The sequence below is a fragment of the Pseudonaja textilis genome, chromosome 17, assembly GCF_049901715.1.
Source record: "Pseudonaja textilis isolate UNSWEBS1 chromosome 17, rPseTex1.2, whole genome shotgun sequence".
Taxonomy (NCBI): Eukaryota; Metazoa; Chordata; class Lepidosauria; order Squamata; family Elapidae; genus Pseudonaja; species Pseudonaja textilis.
Genome location: NC_142006.1, coordinates 3,373,165 through 3,392,804, shown reverse-complemented (window position 1 = coordinate 3,392,804; position 19,640 = coordinate 3,373,165). Strand labels below are relative to the sequence as shown.

At 48.8% G+C, this 19,640-nt stretch overlaps 1 protein-coding gene across 1 annotated transcript in view; it reads left to right on the top strand.

Moving 5' to 3' along the window:
• The window catches only part of SH2D3C (SH2 domain containing 3C), a 37,151-nt gene that overhangs the window by 8,486 nt on the left and 9,025 nt on the right, over positions 1–19,640 (top strand). The window contains 4 exon segments of the mRNA XM_026712517.2: positions 3,954–3,993; positions 15,774–15,902; positions 17,149–17,597; positions 18,425–18,549. Coding sequence (XP_026568302.2) covers positions 3,954–3,993; positions 15,774–15,902; positions 17,149–17,597; positions 18,425–18,549 — 743 coding nt within the window.

The window sequence follows — 19,640 nt, the reverse complement described above, 5'->3', positions numbered from 1 at the left end:
TTCTGCTTTTTTAATTATTTTTTTTCAGATTTAGTCCCCGGTTGCTCTCCAAATTCTTGGTTTCCTGCCCAGAATCCCCCCTCAGAGCCTCCAGCCAGATTCACAACCCTGGAATTTTTCTCACGGTCCCCCCACTCTCTCTCCCGCCCCCCTTCAGCTTCCAAGCCTGCCTTCATCTGGTGCTGTCTGGGCTGCGTGGAAAACTTTGGTGGCAACTGGGATGGGGAGAGGCTGCTGCAAAAAGGCTGAGGTTGAGCTTGGGATGAGGTGACAGTGGCAAAAAAAAAAATTGGGGAGGGGGGAAAGAGCCCTTAGGGTTTTTTGTGGGGGCTGAGATCATGAAGGACTCCCTTCCGCTTTGTAGACGGGTTCCCACGCTTTCGATTTCGTCCTTGGCAGCTGGCTGGGTTTGTGCAAAACGTTTTGCAACTAGAAATCAAGAAAGCAGAAACCCAAGAAGAGATTGGATTGCCAATTTATATGAAATGTTGTAGGTAGGGTCTCCTGCTTGGGCGGGAGGGGGTTGGACTAGATGACCTACGAGGTCCCTCCATCAACTCTGTTAAATCTGTCGGGTTGACCGGTTCAATTCTTAGCCCACAAAACTCAACAGGGCAGCTTTGAAATGCTTAGCGCGCAAGGCAAATTTGGGCTATCGTGACGGCTGGAGGGATAAATCATGGTTAATGAAAAAACCAGGGTATCCTTGTCCACACCCTGGAGCTCCCTCCGGCTCCTTCCTTCCTTCCCCTTGCTGTTGTCTAGCAGAAGATGCTCTTATAATTTAAGTATTTCGCTATCAGGATTCCGGAGATTGCCCTAATTCAATCATGAGCCTTGAGCCAACATGTCAGCATTAACCCATGTGTAGCCCACTCCGCCACACTGTAATTTAAAGTCCCCTGTGACCCTACTTCCCCGCTCCCCTCTGGGTGTGTCGTGAATCAGAGTATTTGGTGCAAATACTCTCAGTATTAAAAGAAAAGATACCTTCGTCAAGGGTCAAGAATCTTAAGGTACAACACTTAATGATAGTCATAGGGTACAATAAGCAATCAAATCATACTAGGAAACAGTCAGTATAGATCGTAAGGAAACAAGCGACAAAGTTACAGTCATACAGTCACAAGTGGGAGGGGATGGGCAATAAGGAGTGATGAGAAGATTAATAGTAGTGCAGACTTTGTTAATAGTTGAACAGTGTTGAGGAAACTATTTGTTTAGCAGAGTGATGGCGTTCGGGGAAAAACTGTCCTTGTGTCTAGTTGTTCTAACTAACACTGCAGGTGTTAAGTTCTAACTAACTTAACACTTGCAGTGATTCACTTAACAATTGTGGCAGGAAAGGTAAAAGCGCAAACACACTTAACCAATGTCTCACTTAGCGACATACATTTTGGGCTCAGTTGTGGTTGTGAGCCAAGGACTACCTGGTGGCCAGTGTGATAGACCCACCAGGAATCTGTCTCCAGTGCATCAGCCCTCAGTGTACATGCAAAGCAACAGAGTCATAATAATTATAATATCCAAGTGATAAAAATTACAACAATGATACTGATAAAAGAAGATAGTGGAACAGATGAGAAGGATAAAAGTAATACAATCGTAATACTAGGTGTAAATAGAAATACATACATACATACATATTTACATACATGCATACATACATATATAAATACATTAAGTTATATTTAAACATACTTAGAAAAGGGGAGATATTTACAAGCGGGAAGAAGAATAAACTTAGATGAGAGGCTGAGTAGAGTTGAGAGAGAAGGGTGAAGGATAAAAGAAAAATTACTTAGGCTGCAAAAGTTTTCCTGCCCAAGAAAACAATTTAACCTGCACGACAGATAGGAAAAACAGGTCTTCGTATTTAGCCACATCCTACTTCTCGATGGAGAAATCAGCCGAAAGAGGAAAAAGGATGAGGACTAACTGCTTCCAGCACAGGAAGTCCGCCTGCTTGCTGACCCCAGGACCCCGCCAGCTATTTTCGTCTCTCCTCTCCAAGCGCCACCATTTCTGTCCTTGCAAGATGGGCCTTGGTGTTCCTGCCCTCCAGGAACCGTTTGGGGAGGAAACAGATGGGGCCGGGAAGCAGCGAGGAAATGGGTGTGCACGCACAGCGGTGTGCTCCTTGTTTCCTCCCCGATCCTGGGGCAAAGGCAGAAACCAAGCAAACGCGTGCGGAATCAAAGCAGAAAAGGGCTCCCAATTGTGTCATGGCCAAACAGTCCAGCCCAGCTGTCTACAAAGAGCTTTACAAGCCACCCAGTTCAGAATGGCCTGTGTTTCACTGGAGAAAAGAACGCCGGCTGCTTCTAAAGACCTTTTTTAAAGGAAGCGGATAGAGTTGAGGTCACTTGCTTGGATGGAGGGGGGGTTGGACTAGATGACCTACAAGGTCTCTCCCAACTCTGTTAATTTGTATAACACAGCAGTGTGTGAAGGCAGGCAGCCAAACCAACCAAGGCAATCCTAAGTTGTACTAACAGAGGGATACAGTCAAGATCAAGGGAGGTACTAATACCACTCTATAAAGCCTTAGTAAGGCCACACCTAGAGTACTGCATCCAGTTTTGTTCACCTCATTATAAAAAAGATGCTGAGACTCTAGAAAAAGTACAGAGAAGAGCAACCAGGATGATTAGGGGACTGGAGGCTAAAACATATGAAGAACGGTTGCAGGAACTGGGCCTGGCTAGTCTAGAGAAGAGAAGGACCAGGGGAGACAGGAGAGCAGCCTTCCAATATTTGAGGGGCTGCCACAGAGAGGAGGAAGGGGGTCAAGCTATTCTCCAAAGCACCTGAAGGCCAGACAAGGAACAATGGATGGAAACTGAACAAGGAGAAATTCAACCTGGAAATAAGGAGGAATTTCCCGACAGAACAACCAACCAGTGGAACATAAGTTGCCTTCAGAAGTTGTGTTCATCACAAGATTGGACTGCCATCTGTCAGAAATGGTGTAGGGTTTCCTGTATTTTTTTGGGGGGGGGGGGTTGGACTAGATGACCTTACAAGGTCCCTTCCAACTCTGTTATTTTGTTAAACGGCATTCTGAATTCTCCAAAGGGACAGAGGAATGCCAAGCCTTGAAAAGAGCACAATCGGTGATACATCATTATGAGCAAAAGAGTCTCTCTTAACACGATGATGTCATTGTTTAGTTTTCAAGGCACAAAGTGGAAAAAAAAACTTCGTTGAAAAAACTGTCCATGTATTCCTAACTAGAAAGCGAGGCAGCTCAAAGGAAGAGGAAATATTCATTGAGAGATACACACTGAAATATATCTGAAAGCTACCAGAGCTCATTCAATAGAGGACATTCGTCACACTTAAGCCGTGGTTTGCCGAAATGTAGGTTTGTGCCTGCGCTCATTTCAGCCTGTGCATTGATAGCAATCGCACTTAGACTTATATTCGCAGGGCTTTACAGCTCTTTCTAAGCGGTTTACAGAGTCAACCTATCGCCCCCCACAGATGGTTATCTGTGTCCTCATTTTACCCACCTTGGAAGGATGGAAGGCTGAGTCAACCTTGAGCCGGTCAGGATCGAACTGCCGACAGTCAGCAGAAGTAGCCTGCAGTACTGCATTCTAACCACTGCGCCACCATGGCTCTAAACCAGGGCGGTCAGTCTAGAAACCTCTGAGGACCCCTTTCAAAGGAGCGGGTGCGGGGAGCCAGTGAGGAGCTTTCAAAGAGAAGGCAGGCGGCGTATAATTTTAATAAGTAGCATAAATAAAGTGCTGTCCAAAAGATGATTTCGAATATCTAAAAATGGGGAAGTGTGACAGACACATATTTTGACTGCTACTAACTGTGCCCTGTCAGTTTCCTGTTGGTTTATATAGCAATATTTCTTTACTTTGCCTAAGTTAAATTAAGTTAAATTGCTGGCATTTTGACTGACTTTCCTCCTTTATAACAATGATCTCTATTTCTAGGCATCCGGATGGATTAGGACCATCAAGCGAATATGTTAAGGTAGGGAAATCATATATATACCTATCTCTTTTCTCCTCTTTCGGTTACCTGCGATCATAGGAGGTATGAATCTTATTGGCGCCTCCAAAATGTGTTCCTTGCAAGAACAGAGTTTTGATGCTCGCAACTCATTTCTTCTTTCTTAAGAATAGCTTGCATTTTAAGACCCACTCGGGTGATTTTTAAACCCATCACAATAGACAGCGAGATGTGCCCAGGTGCGCTCCTGCGCTTTGGCTGAATTTGTCTTCTGGCTTTGTGAGGGTCACAATAGCCATGGCACAACAATTCAGGCCGCAGAGCCGCAATCCTGACCGAAGGATGAAAGCAGAGGTGGGCATTCAGCCGGTTCTGACCAGTTCTGCAGAACCGGTCGCGGACATTTTGAATAGTCTGGAGAAACAGCCAATGCCACCTCTGACTGGCCCCGCCGACCCCATCTCTCCTCTGCCTCCCATTGAGTCCCAGCGGATCAGCTGGGTCTCCTTTGGTTACCCTGCCCGGGAGAACGGAGCTGGAAAGCAGGTTAGTGGGGTGAGGAGCAGAAGGGGGATTTTGCAGTATATCCTTCCCCTGCCATGCCCACCAAGCCACGCCCAGCAAGTCATGCCCACAGAACCTGTAGTTAAAAAAAATTGAATCCCACCACTGGCATGAAAGAGGAGGCATACATTTTGCAGAAGGAAACAAGAACAGGGCTGGGAGTGAGGATCGTAGATAGAAAATAGCAATAGCACTTATTGCAAAGGGAGTAACCGAAAACTGGGTGAATCCCAGTTGAATGGATGCAATGAATGAATGGATGCAACGTAGCCGAAAGCCAGCTTCCTTCGCAGCCGGTCCCTACAAGGGACACCAAAATAAATGTCCAGTGATGAGCATCGCCTCTGGATAGGAAGGCGCCATTGCTCGGAAGCTGCCAAGTGTCAACCAGAAGGTGAGAATTCTCCTCAAAAACCACTTGAGTCCCTGCCAAACATTCTTGCTTCCTGGCATCGCCTTCCGATGCAGCTGCCACCTGGGTCCCCAAAACGGGCAAGGGAAGAGATGGCACCTCGGCTTTTCAGCGAGGAAGGAGGCAAAGGGGGCTGAGGGGCCATGGCTGGGGAGGATCACTCTGCAGAGTTAAAACGCCAAAAAGGCAGGAAGGGGATGGTGGACGGCTCAAGTTGAGCCGTAGCCCCGAATGGGACAGACGGACCTGGGACATTAAGCGAGGAAATGTACGTTTGCAGTCTAAACGGGAGGGATTGCCAGCGATTTGCAAGCTGCTCCGGGAACAACCAGGAACAACAACAACAAAAAACCCAAACGGCTCGTGCTCAAAACGAGGCCAAGGGAAACGGCTGCGCTTAAAAGAAATAACTCTCGGGATTCTTGAGGCATCATTCCAAATATTTTTGTTGCGGCTCGTAAGAGAAGGAAGAGAGCCACGAAAGTCCCAGGCCTTCAGAAGTGGCAGATGGATAAAAGGGGCTCGTTGGACAGCCACAACTCAAGTTTTCTGGCCTGTTGGCTGGAAGAGGGCCAGAGATTTAACAGAGCTTGTTCCACTCCTTGTAGCCATTTAACCCGCCTCTCCTCCCCAAAAGGATTTGATTGAGTTTATTGTACAGAGAGGTTAAACTTCCCAGGTGGCAGATTAGACATTAAGCGGGGCAGAAACAGGTTTTTAACCTCCACCCATGAGCTGGCTGATGATAAAAGCTGTTTGAAAATAGACATGTCCCGTTCCCCCACATTTAAAAATGACCTCACAAATCCCTCACACCCCCGTTGTGATCCTCCGTGAAAGTGGGAAGAATTTTGCCTTTGGCCAACAAGATGTGGTTACAGGATTACACACCTTGGCAAAGGAGATGGAGAGATGCTCTCCTTTTAAGCACCTGGTTGCTATCACAGGCGCTCAAGAGAAATCCTAAGATAGGGGAGGCCTTTGGGGAGGAGCTGCTCCCAGGTTGTGGAACTCCCTGCCACAGGAAATAAAACTACATGCCCCACCCACTCCATCCTCTCTTTTTCAGCTAAAAGTAAGAATATGTTTACTTCAATGGGTCTTTGGTGTGCAGGCAGGTATTAGATGCCAGAGTATCTTAGTTTGAATTGGGCTCATAATTCAGATTTTTGTCAATACACTCTCAAGCTCACTGTTTGTTCCCCCAAAAGACCCAGGAAGACCCCACCCATTTCTTCCAAGTCGTTGGACTACGGTGCACCCGTCACTGCATCTGGCTAAGGATGATGGGTGTTAGCAGCCCACTCCTGCCTTCAGAAAGTTTGCGCTGGGGAAAAAGACACGCACCTATGTAGCTACTCTGGTTGGGCCAAAACCCTAACCAAACCTCGGGGAAGAACGTGCCAGAGACTGGAAAAACTAAAAACCTGCTTGGAGACATTAAAATGATATTTAATGCACCGTTGTCAAGAAATCAGCCAAGGTCAAACTCTGCATTGAGTTTAATGCCTGGCAAGAGGTGAAGGATTTAAAGATTGCAATCGCCGTGCCAACCTGAGCCATTTCCGCAGCGGCTCCGAACCGGGCATGACTTGCTTAGCAACGACAAAGCTTGGCAAGAGAAATCCAGACCTTCCCCCTCCCAATAAGGTGGCCATAAGTCGAGGAATACCCATAGGGTGATTTTTTTTCAGCTCCTAAGGACGAGTTTATGGTGGTAGAAGAAGCAGCTTTTAGATCTTCTGCACGGATGCTTTTTGGAGTGATTTCCTGAACCCGGAGCAAGCCAGGGCTGACTTTTAGCCGTGGGTGGGTTTGGCTGTGGCAAGATCTTGACCAACAATCCAGGTTTCTCGGGCTGCAAACATCTGGGCAGGTTTAACTGCAGGGAGGCGGTTGTGTGAATGCATTCGAGTCTGGGAAAGGCAGAGGGAGGTCAACCCCTGGTGGGTACCTGAGGGACAGGGACAGGTGGGAAACAAAGCCCCCCCCTCAAAAAAGGGGGGGAAGTGACTGAGTTAAGGTTTTTTGGGGGGGCTGGGGGAGATACAACCCAGGAACCAGCAGAGAGAAAGACCCCCCAAGCTTGGCTGCATCCTGAGGAAAGGGATGCCGTGGGGGGGCTAAGGGACACCCCCCCCCGCGGCTGCCCACCCTCACCCCAGCGCCCCCACCCCATGCTTAGGCTCCGCCCCCGCCCCGCCCCCGCCGAGGGATGAGGTAATGTGGGAAAGCAGCCGCGGCTGAAGTTAAAGCGCCGCCGCCGCCGCAGAAGAAGAAGAAGAAGAAACGGGAGGGGGGGGATCTCCAGCCGGGTTGACCGCGCCGGACGGAGCCATGACGGACCGCTGCAGCCTCTGGAGCGCCTTGTCGGCCGCCGCTTGCTGCTTCTACCGGGGCTCCTTCATGCAAGTGCAGGTGAGGGAGGGAAGGAAGGCGTGGGACACCCCCCCCATGCCTGGCGCATGGCACCAAGGCTGGGGGGCTTTGGCCTCCTGCTTTTGCCGAGGGAGCATTTGCACGAAATTGGGGAGCGGGGGGGGGGGCAGCTGCTGCGGCTGGATGGAGAGAGGAGAGGAGTGGGGGTGGGGGTCGCAGGAGCATGCCTCCTCTTCCTCCTCCTCCTCCTCCTCTTCCTCCAAAGCTTTGCAAGGGCTCTTCTTCCCTTTGTGTGCTAGCCGGAGCCGGCAGCCCCCGGAATCCGGCGGAGGCTGGGGTGGGGGGGGGGGCGTCGCGGCGGGGACCCGCTGGGTGGGCGGGCGGAGACTTCCATCCCCGGCGCGTGGCAGCGGAGCGGAGAGGGGATTCCCCCGCTTCCCAGGCGAGCTCCCCTCTCCCCCGCCCCGGCAGAGACCGTTTGGGTTCGGGGGGCAGTGGAGAAACCGCATCTCTCCCACGCGTGTTTGCTGCGGGGGGAGGGTATCCAGGTGGAAGCGCCCACCTTTGGAGGTCTCTCCTGGGGGTGGCCTTTTATTTCTGGATGGGTTGTGTGTGTGTGTGTGTGTGTGTGTGAAGGAAGAAGGAAGGTCGCTCAGCATCTTTCAGCACCCTCCAGGTGAGACCCTCCCCGCTCTGTATAAACCTGCTGCTTCCAGTCATCTCCAGCCTGGAGATGACAGACTGCAGTGCCCATCCTCCCCAGCCGGCAGAGAGGTAACTGCTTGGACAAGGTGGGTTTTGCCCTCGCCCACCTGCTTGGCTTTGCAGAGGGGGAGGGCTGAGGAAAAAGGCCCCTAGGAAAGAAGAGGGAGGGGGGGAGGTGTGCCTTAAGGGTTAAAAAAGCAGGTAGGAGGGAAAAACACACACCACACACACTCTTCTGTGTAGAAATATGAAGTGGGTGGGGCAGGTTCCCCCCCCAAAAAAAACCCTGTCTATGGAGGAAGCATCCTTCTCTCTTTGGACGAGGGCTGGTTGCAGAGGTCAGAGGTCAGGACAAGATCTCCCCCACCCCAGGGCAGCCGAGCTGAGATGGATGTTTAACACCCCTCCTTGCACACACACACACACACACACCAGCCCCCAGCCCCTTCCTTTCTCCTAGCTGCAGGGCAATAAGAGAAATATTCCCTTTCCAGAAGGATTTACAACCAGGGAATCCCTGGGGCGGTGCAGGAACAAGAATAATAGAGAGAGAAAGAAAGAAACGGGGGGGGGGGGAATAGGCTGGACCACAGTTCCCATCGTAACTCAGCAATGGGAGTTGTGGCTCTTGCATCTTCAGGAGGGAAGAAGGACCCCAAAGCTTGCAAGCTATGAAAGAGAAATCTCCATCCGCCCATCTCCACCCGGTTCTATCCCCTCTATCCACCCACCTATCGCACAAAGATAGGCCTAAGAAACCCCTTAAAAAGAGAAAAAAGGAATAATCGCACACTAGACCGATTGGAAGAACAGAAAAGATCGTGCGAGTTCAACAACCAAGGGTTTTGTGTGTGTGTGTGTGTTCTCTCCAAATCCATCCTTAGCCTATGATGTCATTGGCAATGCAGGCGTCCAAGAACAGCCCTCCGAAATTTGCATCTTGCCATCATTCGGCAGGGACCGAAGCTCGTCATGCATTGAATGACAGATGTCTTCTCTCTCCCCCCGCCCTTCCTCGGAGGAGTGGATTTCTAGAGGGGCTTCCCTTTGCGGTAGGGGATCTCTGCTCCCATAGTGGCACTCCCACTATTTCACACCCACACACCTCTGCTCAAAGGGGGTTTAGGCAGAGCCTCCCCTGCAGGGGAAGAGATGCTTGAAAGCAAGAAAATCATCATCTTCATCTTCATCATCATCATTTAAGGGGGCTGATGATGACGTCCTTGCCAACCGACAGAAAGAAGGAAAATGATTTCGACACCCACCTCTTCCTGACTCTTCTTAGTCATGCCAACGTGTGAAGTAGCCAGCGTGCTTCTTCAAAGAGAACCACCTAGATTAAAAGGGGGGGGAATTGCTGTTGGAGGGAACCAACAAACCTGGTTAACCCAGGAGAGCCTGTCCAAAGCAGGATGGTGGGGTGGTTGGAGGCAGCCCATCGGAACTGTCCGTGGTGCTTAAAAAGGTTTAAAAACCAGCCAAGTTGCAAAAATAAAAACAGTTTGCTGGAGGAAGGCGATGGAGGCGATGGAGTTTCCATTGAGTTCAGGTCAACTGCTAATGATTCTGTGGTTTGCCTGGATGTATCTTCTTAGAAAGGGTTATGGAAACTTCCTCCTTCTGAGTTTTTTTTTTTTTTTGCCTAGTTCTAAGGTTTGGGGTTTTTTTTTATTTATTTATTTGGCCAATCTCCCCTGGAAGTTATTAACCAGGTTGTCAAAGAAGGAATTGATGAAGATTGGTTTAGGTGTGGCAGGAAAGAGAGAAATCAAATTTCTTTTGGAGTATTCTTTCGCTGACATTAGTGGAAAAGGCAGACTAGCCGAACTGGGCCACCACCTGTAATATTTTAATTATTTTGCTACTTTTTTCCTTTTTTTGCTTCTTGGTTTAAGAATCTTAACAGGAGAGGGTTTGGTATTTTATGACCCACAAATCTGGTCTATGTTTTTTTTTTTTTAAGAGAATGGGTACGATCTGAAATATTCACACCAATGTGAATATTCACACCAACGTGGAACAAAGTCTCCATCTTTGAGGTTAGAGAAAATGGGAGGTAATAGATTTGGTTTCTTCTCTTGACGCAGGAATTTATCTTGCCATGGTGAAGGATTCTGGGTTCTGATTCAGCCCCAGTTTTCTTCCATTCTCTGAGAATCTTAGAGCAACCCCACATTGATCACGTTGGAAAATAGGCAATGCCCCTTCATCTTCTCCACATTTAAACATCTGCTGCCCTTGAAGTTCATCCAGATTCCACTTGATTTCTTCTCTCTTATTGATCAGGCAATTCAGAGGCTGGAAAGAATTTTATTCTGACTTTTTAAGGTCCTTCTTAAGAGCTCTTTGAAAGAAGCTGGGCACCTTGCTGTTTACCAGGTTTAAACTGGATTTTTGCTGGGTTCAACACCCACTTTCCAGCTTGGCTTCTCAGAAGCTAGCTGGGGAAGTCACAACTGGCATAAGTACGTGGCAGCTGCCAAGTGCCCCAAATGTTGATCGCGTAAACTGTGGGGATGGTGCTGGGATTGGTTGTGAGCACGAGGACCTGTTGCAAGCCACTTTTATCAGGGTCGTATCTTACAACTGTTCATTTAGTGACCATTCTAAGTCAAGGACTAACTGTACAAGCTCCGATTTGAGCGACATATCACCCTTTTCTTTTTGCCTCTTCTCGCCTTCCTCTCTGGTAAAGCCAACGACTGGGGTCCCAGAGCCCCCGCATACTCGCAGGACAGGGTCCTGTTTGAAACATCGGGACCTCTTGGACCAGTTTTTATCCCACTTTGCGCCAATAACTCCAATAGTCATGGACGATGTGGACTAATAGATTTATTGGAGCTTTCCCTAAAACTGGATCCTTCCAGACATGGATTGCACCTGTCCGGAGCGACACCTTGGGGAGCCGTTACCCAATCCCGTCTCCCCACAACGCTTTGGCTCTCCACCTGTTCTTTGGGGCAGAGGTATCTCTTTGCGCACGTCAAATGTGTGTCTGGTTGCCAGCCTTGATGAACTCCGTGTGAATGACTTGGGGTGTGTATGTGTGCGTGTGTGTGTGGGGGGGGGGTGTTTCAGCTGACAGCAGCATCTCTGCCCGCCAATGGCAGCGCAGCCGGTCTTTGAAACAATTACATCATTGGCAGCCAATGGGAAGCCGGGGAAGAGATGCAGCATTTAGAAGAAGGGAAGGGATGGAGAGAGAGGGAGAGGGAGGGAGGGAGAGAGAAAGAGAGAGAGAAAGAGAGATATTTGGGATAGATGCCCACAAGCCCTGTTTTTTTTAGCTGAACTTCCTTTGGAGCAATTTAATCAAAGGGAATTTGACCCCCCCTCACCCCTGGTGGTCCCCCCCCCTCCTCCTCCTCCTCCTTCTTTGGGCCTGGGTCAAAGGCAGTTAGGCCCCATGGAGCTGAGACATGACATCATTGTCTCCCCTTTCCCTGGAGAGCTGGGGAGAAATGGAGAGGGTGGGATTGTATGCTTAAGGCTCAGGTGTTGGCCAGCAAGGCAAACTCATCTTCATGCAAGAAGGTTTCCTATCTAAATCTGTCATTATTATTCATTACCCCAGCCAGGCATCGCCTCCAGAGGGGTTTAACCCTTCGCGGAAGAGAGCCGGCTTGTTAAAGCTTTCCCCAACGACTCCCAAGAAAAGCAGGATCTGACATTTCTTCCTCCTGTTTCTCTCCCCCCCACCCCCCATGCATAACCACTCCCCACAGGGGCAGCGATGGCACCGGTGCCCCGATGAAATCCGTCCTTTACCCATTCGCGCCAGGAATGCAAAAACAGCGATCGTCACTTGAAACGTTGGTACCGCTTTGTAAGGCCTGGATAAGGCCGCAGTTGGAATTACTCGCACCCAGTTTTGGTTGCCACGATATAACAAAAGATGTGGAGGCTCTAGAAAGGGTGCAGAGAAGAGCAACCGAGATGATGAGGGGGCTGGAGGCTAAAAACATAGGAAGAACGGTTGCAGGAACTGGGCATGTTTAGTTTAACGCAATTCACTCAGCCTTCGGTCCTTCCGAGGTTGGTAAAAAAAGGACGCAGATGGTTTGGGGAAATATGGTGACTGTAAACTGCTTAGAAAGGGCTGTAAGGCACTATGAAGTCTAAGTGCTGTTGCTATTAATGAAAAGAAGGAATAGGGGTGATATGATAGCCTTGCAATATTTGAGGGGCTGCCAGAAAAGGGGGTCAGCTTATTATGCAAAGCACCAGAAGGCAGGAGAAGCAGCAATGAATGTAAACTAAGCAAGAAGAGAAGCAATGCAGAACTAAGGAGTAATTTCCTGACAGTCAGAACAATTAATCAGTGGAACAGTTTGAATCCAGAAGTTCCACCATTGGAGGTTTTAAGAAGAGGTTGGACAACCATTTGTCTGAAATATTACAGGGCACTGTTGGCGAAACTTTTTGGCACCAAGTGCCGAAACAGGAGCGTGCACACACGGGAGAGCACCGGACACTGGAAGAGCTGAGCCTCTGGCACGCACATGTGCACCAGCCACTCAGTCTTCCAGTTTCTGGCATGCATGCACATGCAAAGATCAGCTGGCCAGCACACATGGCACGTGCCAGAACCCGGAAGGGCAACAGGCGATGGTTGGTGTGCCCAGAGAGATGGCTCTGCATGCCACTGTCGGCACGCGTACCGTTGGTTTGCCATCATGGCTACGGGGTTTCCTTTTTCAGCAGGGGGATTGGACTGAAAGACCTCCTTTTCCACTCTGTTCTGATTGATTGAGCTTGCAGTGCCAATGTCACAAAGTGCGCACATTTTCATCCGCAGTGATTAGGGATGGGTGTAGGGTCTGCCAAGTAGCTTGGACAGTGATAATAATTGCTCCGAAGCCTTCCGGAGTCCAGGGTGAGTTTAAATTGGCTTGTGCAGTTCCTGGTCTGGTCTAGCATCTTAAAACAGCGGTCGCCAACCAGTGGGAGGGGACCACTGGTGGTCCACGAGAAAATCTTGGTGGTCCACAGAGAAATATCACCCCCAAAGCACCCCCAAAGCGTGACAAGTCTCACCAAGATTTGTTCCTGGTGGAGTTTGGGGGGAGAGAAAGAAAGACTTCTGCAGCTTCTGCTGCTTTCCTTGCATAAAGCCAAAAGTCTCTCTCTCTTCCCCTGAGAACGGAGCTGGAGATGGTATCCTGCGATTCCCAAATAAAGGATGATCAATCGGTAGGAAAACAGGGTGGGGAATTTTCCTTCAGACTTTTTGGGGGATTTTCCCAGGGTCTCTGTTTCGCTGAGATTTAAAACGATGAGTTTGGTTGTCCCTGAGGTCCAAAAGGTTGGCGACCCCTGTCTTAAAAGACTTCACCACAGTGACCAGAGCAGCAGAAAAAAAATAGAAGGGGAAGAATTATGCGCGTGCTCAGCATTCATTCTCTCTCTCACTCTCTCTCTCTCGGTCTCTTGGCTGCGAGGCTCAACTTCATGGGTTTTTTTTCAGCTGAATGCACTCAATTGACTAGGTAATCGGAGCACCGAGAAACCCGGAAGGGACTTGGCGATGTCTTGCCTTCCCCCTTCACGCCGTCAGGATGGTGTTAATTTCCCGCGTCTTTGTAAATGTATCCTCATGCCTATGAAATAAGTGTTTGCACGCACCTGCCTGTGGCGCAATTTGTTGGCAAACAGGTTGGGGATTCGTTCGGCGGGCACACAAGACGTCTGCCCAGTTTGTTGGCTGGGTTGGCTGATTGGTAGGAAGATGGTGAGCCAGGAAACGGTGAGAGAAAGCAGAGCGCCGGGTGGCAAACAATTAAAACGCTTTCTTTGAGTGATGTCATCCCCTGCCCAGTTTCTCCTTTTAAACCAGTTGGAAGTTGTGCTGTTGAATTATTGTTGTACAATAGAAATGGTCCTTCTGAGGTTGTGGGTTCCGGGTTTCAGGACCTGTCCTTTGAGCCAAATATTAGTTTGGCTTATTTCAACAGTGCTAACACACACACCCTCCACCCACACACATACCTTCACAACGTAAGGGTGGCACCCATCTCTAAATCCATGTGCAGTGAACAACGATGATAACGTTGTGAGCAAAATTCAACTGCAATGATATATATATATATATATTAAAAAAACCTACAATTCAGAAAAGCTAAAACCACAGAGGCTGTTTTAAAAACCAGCCGAAAAAAGGGTGGAAAAAAAATTTCAGGGCAGAAAATGGTGGGTAGACTTTTTTAGTTGCAGCAAGTCAGAAATGAGGCTTGGCTTCAAGATTGGCTGTCAATCAAGACCCCCTCCTCAGATAGGAGCAGGTTCCTGCTTTTTCTTTCGGCACTGGGTTTGCCCCTGGCTCTCCACGATCTGGAGAGCCGAGGAAGGGAAGCAGCTGCTGCCATAATGGGTCCAGCAAGGTGGAAGGGGTGTGTGTGTGCGTGTGGTAACCTGCTGGGTTTGCCTGCCGGCAAAGCGTTGGCTATCCTCCATCTCTCTGGAGATGCTCAGACCACATCAGTGTCTCCCCCAATAACCCGCTCCGTGCTCGGAGAAGCAGAAAGGTGATTGCGTCCCCGCAGGAGGGTTATGGCGGAGGCAAGGGTGACAGCAGCCTTCGGAAGAGACTGGTCCGAGGCTTCAGCTGCCAGCCACAGGCTCCAGACGTGCACCAGTCGTGCCCCGGACAATCGAGCGGATCTCTGCCGCTGAACATCTGCTGCCAGCCGGCCATTCGACGCCCTTGAAACCACTTCAACAACTCGCTGTCAGCCAACAGGCCCCCCGTTTCCTTTTGGCTGCCTTCCCAGTTTGCTGGGAAGCACGGCAGCCCCATGGGTGCGAATTCAGGCATCGCTGAACTGAAGGCTGGGAGAAGTGGCACTGTCGGTCCGCTGTTTGTGTTTGCCGCTTCCAGTGCGTTTGCGGCCGTGAAAGAGCTCGGCACAACCTGGTTTTCTGCCTCAGAAATTTAAAACAAAAAAAAAACGTGGTTTGTATCGGTGAAGTTAAGATGGCACGGTGGTCCCGAGAACAAACCAAGTTACTCGTTACTCTGGTTTTGCTTTTCAAAATTAAACGGGCTGTCTGATCAGGCTGGCTTTGAGGAATCCATCTGCTCGTCCCGTTCTTTTTCTCTCACTCCACCTTTTTAGTTAAAACATCAATCCTTTTTCTTCAAAAGTTTCTATTTGGAGAGGCCACAAAAGTACGGCTTCAGGCTTGGTCCGACTTCAAAGCTCTCTCTTTCGTTTGGGGGGGGGGTTGGTGGTTGACTGAAAAGTCCTGTCAGGGTAATGATGATTTAATAGCTGGCCAACTGCTTTGATGCTGTAGTGCTGTGATTATGATGCAATGGTAGTAATGAGTCAGAAGGATGATTTGATTGCTATTATTTTAAGAGGTTGCATTGTAAGAGAGGCCCTGTTGGGGTCTCTCTCTCACCTTTTCTCTCCCCTTTTCTCCTTCTTTCTCCTTCTCTCTCTCTTCCTTTCTCTTTCTCCTTTTCTCTCCTCTTTCTTTCTCTCCCTCTCTTTCTCCTCCTTTTTATCTTTCTCCCTCTCTCTCTTGTGTCCTTCCTGGCTGTAACTGCTGATTGTTTGACCTCTGCCTCGCACTTGTACGTATGTAGTCTTTGTAGACGAAACCACTATGTTTATTATTAGAAACCTCTGTGTGATGTATTTACTCCTGGGTTGTCTCACATAGCCACACCGTACGCGCTCTGACAAGTCCCTTATCATCTTCTTCTTCTTCTTCTTCTTCTTCTTTTTCCCTACAGTTCTCGAAGGAGAAGTACATCCTCGACTCCTCGCCAGAGAAGCTTCACAAGGAGTTGGAAGAAGAGCTAAAACTCAGCAGCTCCGACTTGAGGAGCCATGCCTGGTATCACGGCCGCATCCCTCGGGAGGTGAGATTTTCTGGCCGAGAGCACAACATGGCCAACAAGGGACTGGAAGCCGGGTTGATCAAGGGAGAAGAATCGGTTTTGGGGGGGTCTGGAGTCCCTCAGCCTGGGTGTCTTGGATGGGTGGAGGCATGGAGGAACACGGAGTTAAGTCTCTCCAGGATAGGAACATGTACATAAATGACAGCATCACATTCTTGTACGGAGAAAATAATTGTGTGAGGAAGGCGAGGTAAAGTAAAAACTCTCTGGAGATGAAAGGGACCAGAATGGGGCCCCAGAGGGACTCTGCACATTCTTGGGGTACCCTAGGACGCACCTCAATATTGGAAGCAGGTATCCAGGGACAGGCACTTTTCAATGTTTCCAGAACCAAAGTAATATGTACCAAATGCTTCTTTTTTCCTGCTTCCTCTCCAGCGCACGGCCAGGCTCCTTATATTCCCTGCAGATGCTCAGAGGCTATGCTGCAATCTTTGCAGCCGTGTCCTGGCACTCGGAAGACTAAATAGTGCTAGCTAGGTTCCTTGGATAAAACCCTAACACAGGATTATTATTGTTATCATTTTAATTTACTCATTCATTTGTATTTCTAATTATTCATCAAGTTGGTACCTACCTCCCCAAAGCGATTCTGAGCAGGGCACAGCGGAGCTCAACCTCTTCACATCCCCATCTGGATTGATTATTTTATTTATATATATATATATATAAAAGACTGCTCACGCATCACAAAATCTCCAGAACCGTAAAGCCTACAAACGTGAAATTTGGCACATATCTTCCTTTTGGTTTCTAGGGGCTCGCTAAGAAATAATTTTTCGAAATGACCATCGGAGCATTAGTATTTCCTATATTATTATTATTAACACGCTCTGATGCTAAGGACTTCTACTCCCCCTCCCCAACTGAAAAGAAATCTCTTCCAAAGTCAAAACACAAGCAGAGAAGAATTTCAGTTTTAGTTTCACAGCACCAAGCAGCTTTAGTACAGAACAGTTGAGCTAAGCTACGCCCGGGCTCCTTGCTGTCTCCTTGCTCACACAGCAAATACTGTTTCAGTTTCCAAACAGCCCTCAACTCTCTCATATACTGACAGGACGCTAGCCAGATGAATACTGATAGATGCTGGTAGGCAGAGGCAGAATTTTCCCCCTTATTTTCCTCCCCAAAAACTAAGTCCTACCGCGTAGTTTCATAGCAAAGCATGAGTATCGAGCTAGTTTATTCATATATTTTTTTTCTCCAGGTGTCAGAAAGCCTGGTGCAGAGGAACGGGGATTTTTTGATCCGCGACTCGCTGACCAGCCTGGGTGATTATGTGCTGACTTGCCGCTGGCGGAACGAACCCCTCCACTTCAAGATCAACAAGGTGATGGTGAAATCCGGCGAAGGGCGCACCCACATCCAGTACCTCTTCGAGCAGGAGAGTTTCGACAACGTCCCGGCTTTGGTGCGCTTCTACGTCGGGAACCGTAAGCCTATCTCGGAACAGAGCAACGCCATCTTCTACTGCCCCATCAACCGCACCTTCCCACTGCGCTACCTGGAGGCCAGCTACGCCCTCTCCCATGGGAAGCACAGCAGCTCCCACAGCCACTCGGGCCACAAAGGCGGGCACATCAAAAGGAGGAGCATCACCATGACGGACGGGCTGACCGCCGACAAGATCACCAGGAGCGACGGGTGTCCTACCAGGTAAAAAAAAATGTCTCGGAAAATAACTCCGTTCTTGGAGGAGGGCAGTTCCCTTGCGCCCACATCCCAGAAGGGGGAACTGAGCAAATTCCAGGGACGAATCTTCAGTAGCAATAACAATAGCAGTAACACTTATATAATGCTTCCCAGTGCTTCCCAGCCCTCTCTAAGGGGCTTACAGAGTCAGCCTATCACCCCGCAACCATCTGGGTCCTCATTTTACCAACCACGGAAGGGTGAGTCAACCTTGAGCCGGTCAAGATTGAACCCCTGGCAGTGGGCAGAATTAGGCTGCAGTACTGCATTCTGACCACTGTGCCACCACAGCAGGCGAATGGATAGATGGATGGGGTGGGATGGCATAGATATAGCCTTTAGACTTATATACCACTTCACAGCCCTCTTTAAGTGGTTTACAGAGCCAGCCTCTTGCCCCCAACAATCTGAGTCCTCATTTTATCCACCTTGGAAGGATGGAAGGCTGAGTCCACCTTGAGCCTGACGGGATTCGATCTGCCAAATTGCAGGCAGCTGGCAGGCAGCAGAAGCAGCTACAAGTACTGCACTCTAACCACTGCACCACCATGGCTCATGAGGTTTACTCCAGCCCCAACTGAAGGGGTTAATCTGGAGAAGCGAGGCTTAGTTAATTCAACCAGATCGGAGTTTCTGCTTTTCAAGGAAATGGGGTTTTCTAGGTTTCTATATAGCCTTTTTTCCCCCGAAGCTACTTGTCAAAGCTTTGGTTTCATACATTGAGTTCCCATGCTACTCAGTTCTTTGGGGCATGGGGAATTTTCAGCTATTTGAATTTTTTCCTCCTTTAGCGTCTCCTTGCCGCATCACCGGGACATCATTCGGAACTGCGCCGTCAGCGTGGATCAAATTCAGGACCTCCACTCCCCGATGTCACCCATCTCCGAGACCCCAGCCACTCCAGCTTATAGCACCGGTAAGCAGGGCGTTGCCCTAAGGGGGCAAAAACAGTGGTCTGTGTGCATTGATTTAAACCCTGCGTATATGTTTTTAACAACCATAAAATGGAGGTTTCGAAGAGTCGAGAGGGTTTCAAAACGCAGTAGCTGTGACTGCGTAATACCCTTCGTCAGATTCCTGAATTTTCTGGGTTTGTATCACACATCCAACTACGGGAATCTGCCTCTAACGACAAAACATACGTGCTGTGGATAGCATGACACAACCTCGACCCTTTCATGCTTGCGTTTGTGATCTTGCAGGCAAGGATTTTTGGGCCTGCAATGTTGCAACACCTGTTTTGTTATTTTCCTCCTGTTGCTCCACCATGCAGAAAGCGGTCCGTCTGACTACAAACACAGCCGGTCAGCTGCGTGTTTGCAAGGATGCTGAACCACAAAGATTCTAGCCGAAGTTCAGGGTTGTTTTTTTTTTTTTTTAAGCTTGTGAGAATGCAGCCTCCAGGTTTGCTCTGACCCAGATAAGCCCCTTGTTTTAAAGACGCAGGCAGAGTATTTCAGCATAAGGGAGAAGAGGGTGATGAAATAAATTGTAATCATCTAAGGGTGTCTTGCAAAGTGTCATTCTGTTCTTGGGAGACTTTTAATTTCAAAATGCACTTAGTCCAGACAGCCTTTCCAATTGGATGTTCTTTAGAAAAACAGAAATCATGCAGGAAATGTGATTATCTTAAAAATTAAGATTTGAATGCAGGAGGCTTTAGTTTTCTATCTTTAAGCGGAAATATTTGGGTGCCCTCTCTATAGTTCCTTGGCCATCCGCTCTTACGAAGATATAACAATTGTAACTTCATCTTTTTGAAGATTTTTGAAGAGTCCTAATTCTCAGAACTACTAAGTGTAGTCACCTAGTAGCAATGCCACTGTTAGCTCACATCATCACGGTCACAAAGCCCTCCCCCCTCCCGGGGCAACAATGTGCATTTCAATTTCACATGCATCCACTCCTTTCCAAAATGTTGCACAATGTCATGCTGAGTCGTTCCTGCAGCTTGAGGGCCTGCAAATATTCAACCTGTGGGACAAACAAACTGTGATGACTCGGGGC